Source organism: Chanos chanos, chromosome 9, assembly GCF_902362185.1.
Source record: "Chanos chanos chromosome 9, fChaCha1.1, whole genome shotgun sequence".
Classification (NCBI taxonomy): Eukaryota; Metazoa; Chordata; class Actinopteri; order Gonorynchiformes; family Chanidae; genus Chanos; species Chanos chanos.
In genome coordinates this window covers 14,008,657-14,014,998 of record NC_044503.1, presented here as the reverse complement: position 1 = coordinate 14,014,998, position 6,342 = coordinate 14,008,657, and the positions used below count along the sequence as shown (strand labels likewise).

Genomic DNA, 6,342 nt, shown 5'->3' with positions numbered 1-6,342 from the left:
TCTACGTTAAATGGATGCTCTATGTATGGTGTCCAGTGTTGCTCCTCATATTTAACAGAAACGATATGCCCACTCATTATGAAGTGATATAACTCGAGGAGGAGCTGTTGACTAAAACAGCAACCAATGTCTTATTCAGTCTAACCTGGGAGACTCATCAAAGCGGCCTTTAGTTCTTACTTCTTGTCATCTGTAAGAACTGTCCACAGAATATTCCTGTGTTCCTTAACAATGTATATTTGATCCACTTTTATTCTCTCAGGGTATGCTTCCATTTAGAAAGATAATCTGTAATCAAGCACGATCCTGGTGTTTTGGATCAGAGGAGTCACTGCTTAAGGTGCATTCAATTTTATAGCCATTGTTTTTCCATTGGCAGTATTTTGCTTGCATATTCCATTTTTAAACAATGTTATGTGTCTGTTATAATTTGATTGCAAAGCTCTTTGAGCTGCAGATGAATGAAAGCAGCTATAGAAGTAAATTGTGTATTACAGCAGACAAAATAGTGCTCAACAGTATTGCATTTACCTCTGCCATGACTGACTGCTATGTAGACATAGTTTACCTTGATATCATAAGACACTATAAGATTTCCCTTTAATCTCTTTCAGCATTCAGGGACTACATGAATCCTACAAAGAGTAACAACAACATACACATCACAGAAACTGGACAGAATTAATTGACAAGTTCTGTATCAACACAGCAATGACGCAGTGCTATCTGTCTCTGAACAAGCTGACCAGACTCTTGATGTTTTCCCTCAAGTTCTCCACACACCTCGCACAAAAGAAGAAAAAAAAATGAAAAAGAAGAAGAAGAATCCTGAATAACGTACTTTGTGTCCTGCTGTTTTATGTGCAGTAAACTCAGAGACTGTAAGCGGATTGCCAGCCCTGGAACATCCTTTTGTTTGGGATCAGATTCATCAAAGAATGTTTTAAGATTGAAAAAGAACTCATCTGGCTATGACAACATCTTTGTGACACTCCGTTTTGGTGTAAATATTGAAATGCAGTTTGTGTATAATTAAGGACGGGAAATTCTGTTTTATGAACTGCATGGCAATGTCATCCCTGAGCACAGGATGTCCTTAGGATGCAAGTGTCAAAACAAAGCTAAGGTGCAATGACTACCCAACAACTGTCACAAGGTAAGCTACCAAAGCACCACAGAACATACAAGACCACAACAGTTGCCAGGCAACACTATCCCTTTCACAGCAGGAGTCTGAGTCAAATAGAACATTAATCATTGTGAGGACAAATGCCTAAGAATGCTTGTGTCTAGCTGGATGGCTGATTTACTATGGCTAGTCATATAAAAGACACTGAAATGCATTTCAGTCAGCACAGGCAGTGATGCAGTCAGTCGAAGTACATGGGAGTTTCCGCAAAAAGCCTCCCTTAAAGCTAATTCCAGTTCATTAAGGAGATTGAGAATGTGTATGGCAACAAATGTTTATTTATTTGTAGAGATTGGCTAAAGTGAAATAACAGCGAAGACCTGAACAAACCATGCCTGTTCAAAAACCACCTTTGATTTATGACCCTCCACACCACTCAGATTAATCCTACAATGTCGCTTCTCAGCACAGCTCCCAACTCAACCCCCCTCCCCCAACCCCCCCCCACCCCCTTCCAAAGCCTGCAGACCTTCAGAACAACAACAACAACAACAACAACAACAATAATAATAATAATAATGATAATAATAATAATAAATGCTTAGGGTTCTTCTTCAGATCAAGTTATTATCATTTCTGTACATCACACTCTGTTAAAAATGACAACACCATAAAAAGCTCTAATGGGTTTAGGTCATGTGAGATTTATAGAGCTGGATGTTATTATGGATCACATGGTGCCACTGCTTCTAGCTTCTCATCTTCTCACTTTAACACTACATTCACCTTTGTGACTTGAGAGTGTAAGATTTATTGATATGCCTAAGAATTCCTCTTAAATTGGTAAGTGTTGGAGAAAAGAGAGAGTGAGCAGGATAGAAGGAGAGAGAGAGGGAGAGAGAGAGAGACAGAGATAGAGAGAGAACGAGGGAGGGTAACTTCAGACATAAATTGTTTTGTCTATTTTGTAAATGCACTGTTCAAGGTGACCCTGTTTTAGTGCTTTCATCTTGACATGCCATTAGCCCTACCCCACGCAGGGAGCAATGACTCATAATTAACCAGGGAATAGCCCTTCATCAGACATGTAATTGCTGGATATTAATTTAGATTAAAATTGATGAGAGCCTCAGGATGAGAAGAAGAGATAGAGAACAGACCTCTGCTGAGAACTATCAGTTTTGTCCTGTACCTCCACATTGTACACAGCTTTTCAAAAAAAAACCCAAAACATTGTTATCTCTCCTTTACCTGTGAGCACAACCTGCTCAGCATTCTTCATTACAGAATAATATCACAATGTGTATGGTTTCTTTATCAAAGAGTTTGACGTGAACTATTCAGAAAATCAATTGTTGGAAAAGCAATACTGATGAACACATAGAGACCGATTACTGTCGTTTCATTTAGTGATCATGGCATGCACAGTTCAACCAGATAGTCTCAAGAGTGCTGAAACTGAATAGTAACCCCCCCCCCCCTATATTTCTGTATCTGTTCAAAGACAAGGGGACATATGGTCAGCATCTTTGTTTAGTATTTACAGTGAAACAGAGGATTATGAATACAGTCTGGTCATGGTCTGATCTGATGAGAGCAGATCATTGAAAGTAATCCTAAACAGAGGCTGGACATCTAGCTGAACCCCTGACAGACATATGCATAGTTGTACTATTCATTTAAAAGGTTTTTTTTAACCTTTACCTGACATAGCTGTGAAAAACGTTTGCGAATTTCAGAGTTGACAGAGCACGTGTTACATATATAACATGACTGAATTTAAACAAGCTTAAACTGTCTATGAGTAATTGCATATTCTCAAGGGAGTCGCTTTAAATAGTCGGTAAATACACAGTATTCCCATGATAAGTTTACGGTTTGTGATACTAAATGCGCCATTTCAGTGTTAGGCTTTGGCTGTCAGGAGAGCTTCTTGGTAAATCGATAGCCTCTCCCGATAAGATATACTCAATTCAGCATCTTGCCTTCCCTCTCCTTCAGCTGGAGATACTGCTACATCCGGTGTGGTTAACGACATTTCTGTTTGTATTTGCATTTAGAACAGGTGAATCAACCTCTGACGCGTCAGTTTAGGCAACTCATTAAATCAGAGCCGCGCACCTTCAGCTGGCTGCCTTGAAACACAACACGGATTGTGATACTGCAGTGTGCCATCAAATACGGGTTGGTGGCTGGCTGAGCTGGCCACTGAAGTGTTTGAATCCATGACAAGAGACCACCGAGAATCTGTCCGCGTTCGACTGCTCATGCGCTTCAGTGATTGACCATGAAGAGATGCTTTTTAGGCTTGTGTGTTGCGTCTGCTGAGGAGTCGGTTTTAAGCTTATTCTCTTAGATTTACTTTTCACGGGTGTATCAATAGACTTCAGTTTGTCCTTTCTTTTCCATTCTGTACGGATGTATTATCTTCTTCGGTCATCTTTTGCGGAATAATTAGAATAAACGATTTTCTGGTCGCTTTCTTTACGTAATCTTGTACTTGCGCATTTTATCCAGTTTGAGGTTGTTACTGTAGCCTAGTGGTTTGCTGCACGCCTTGTGTGGAAATATTCGTTTTCGTTTTCAGTATCAAGATTTGTCCTTTACGGTCACATCATTCTTGTGCTTTTCTAAATGGGAAGAACATACTACGTTACAGCGATGTGCAATGGATAAACACACTTGCAGTGGATTTATTTTCAAACAATGCTTGAAATGGCGTAATCCGAAGAAATAAATTCCGGAGGTAGTGTATACCTTTCACTGCAGCGTGATGTCCTCAAAATATAATTAACATGTTCATGTTGTAAATCACTAGGTTACTGCCCCGTGGAAATGGTGCAATGCAACACTATTTAAGATCAGTAGAGGCCATAACATACAAATTTCACGTCTCATTATTTGTTTTTGCCTGGGCTGTGTGTGCAGTTGTCAGCGATACATCTAGCATTATTTTTACACAACATTATTTTCTGATAATACCTTAAAAAAGAAACGTATTCAGTCGAGTTATTTAAAAGTGTTCTGTGCACGCTAAACACTGCGTGCGTGTGTGTGTATATATATGTATATATATTTGTATGTGTGTGCGTGCGTGCGTGTGTATTTTAGAACGTGCCCTTTAGAGGACTTTGCAAAATCTATGTAAACATGACCAACATCAGTTTTTAAATGAAGCTTTATTTTCATAAAATACAACCAAACCTTTTGTTTGTTTATCTTGCAGCCCTCTGACTTCACTTGCATGGGCTTCTTTCATTGATGTTCAATGCTACTTTGAGAAAGTCATTTGAAAACAATTACAAGCACACTATCTGTTATGTCGATTTCAAAAACAGCTGGCGAGAGTCTTTCAGATATGCCCTCCTCCTTGAGTCACAGCATTCGGCTCGCTCTCTGCATGGCCCTGGTTTTCTTACAGTTGTCTGGGACATCAGGCTCCCTGCTGAACTGCCACAAAATGTGCATCTGCGCCAGTAACATTGTGAGTTGCTCCAAAATGAACTTGACCACCATCCCCACTGCACTGCCTAAATACACAGCAGTGCTTGACCTGAGCTACAATGACATCACAAGGCTACGTGCAGAATGGACAACATATAAACTGCCCCAGCTCCATAATCTTCTGCTAAGTCACAATGGCCTTCACTTCATCTCCTCTGAGGCTTTCATTTATGTGAAGCAGCTTCGCTACCTGGACTTATCTTCAAATAACCTTCGCCAGCTGGATGAGGTTATCTTTGAGCCACTTGAGCACTTGGAGGTGCTGTTGCTATACAACAACCACATCTCACAGATCGACCGCACTGCTTTCTCTGGTCTCAACAGTCTGCAGAAGCTCTACCTAAGCCAGAACAAAGTATCCCGCTTCCCCCTGGAACTAGTAAAGGACAAGTCACGGCTTGACAACCTAATTCTGCTGGACGTATCTTCCAACCAGATCAAGGTCCTCCCAACCCAAGAGCTGCAGACCCTTCCAGCCTGGATCAAGAACGGTCTCTACTTTCACAACAACCCACTTCTCTGTGACTGTGAACTCTACAGTTTGCTGGCCCACTGGTACATCCGAAAACTCAACTCAGCCCAGGACTTCAGAGATGACTACACCTGCGTGATGCCTGGTCAGGAGAAGAAAGTAGAGAGAGTTTTTGAGTTGAATAACCACATGAACTGCAGCAGCTTTAAGGAGGCAAATGAGGAAGCCTATTTAGAGCAGACCCTTACTCTACCGTGTGACACCAAGCACAGGAACATGTCAAAGACGTGGGTGTTGCCAGGCAATGTGGTGGTTTCCCCTGGCAGCAACCAGACTGCAAAGGTTCTTAAAGACGGCAGCCTTCAGATCAGTCCCATACGAGAGGAGGACTCAGGGAACTATACTTGCTATGCCATTAGTGAGAGTTTCAACGAAACCCTTTACATAAAGGTGACTGTGCACAACTTCACCCTCAATGGCAATGGCGAGACACTTAACACGGCCTACACTACCCTGGTGGGCTGCTTGGCCAGTGTGGTTTTGGTGCTAATCTACTTATACCTGACACCTTGCCGCTGCTTCTGTTGCCCTGGACACAGCAAGTCCAAGAGCCACCATGAGGACAGCATCCATTCATCCATGCTTAGCGCCACACCCACTCACGAGGACCTGGCAACCAAGGCAGAGCTCAACAGGCATGTGGCCTTCATAGACCCAAAAGACCTTCAGGGCCAAAATGGCAAAGTCAACCCCAATGGGGATGAGGACCTGGATGAGGAGGCCCTGCAAGGGAAAGACCAAAGGAAGAAATCAGTTGCCGAATCTATCAGCTCGGTCTTCTCAGACACACCCATTGTAGTCTGAGAAAGAAGCATTCACAGTGGTGATGGCCTGCTTTTTCGGATGTATATTCCGACAGGGGTCTTCCCTACCTGTTTCACTGAACTACTGTGACTTCCAGGAAACGAAAAGGACAGAAAACCACAGGTTGCCATCTTCAGCCTTTTGCTGATTTAGGTACAGTGTTAGGCCATTTCCCTTGTATGTTTGACAAGGACAAGATAGAAAACCTTTCCAGCATTTTATTCTGTAGCACTTAAGTATATACTGTGAAAAAACAGCCCTAGCCACATAAGTGGATAATGTGCTTTGTAAAATCAGTGGTTGAGAAAGAGAGGTACTTAAGATTTTTAGGGGTGCTTGGGATAGTAGGAAGAGAATGATGAGAAAAACATCA

At 41.8% G+C, this 6,342-nt stretch overlaps 1 protein-coding gene across 1 annotated transcript; it reads left to right on the top strand.

Moving 5' to 3' along the window:
• Positions 1-4,487: 4,487 nt before the first annotated feature.
• amigo1 (adhesion molecule with Ig-like domain 1) lies at positions 4,488-5,969 on the top strand. Its single transcript, XM_030785086.1, has one exon. The coding sequence runs from the start codon at positions 4,488-4,490 to the stop codon at positions 5,967-5,969; it is 1,482 nt and encodes a 493-aa protein (XP_030640946.1).
• Positions 5,970-6,342: the final 373 nt, after the last annotated feature.

Bases quoted from the DNA above. Each gene is read 5' to 3' on its own strand.
- amigo1 (XM_030785086.1), top strand. From the start codon at position 4,488: ATGCCCTCCTCCTTGAGTCACAGCATTCGGCTCGCTCTCTGCATGGCC.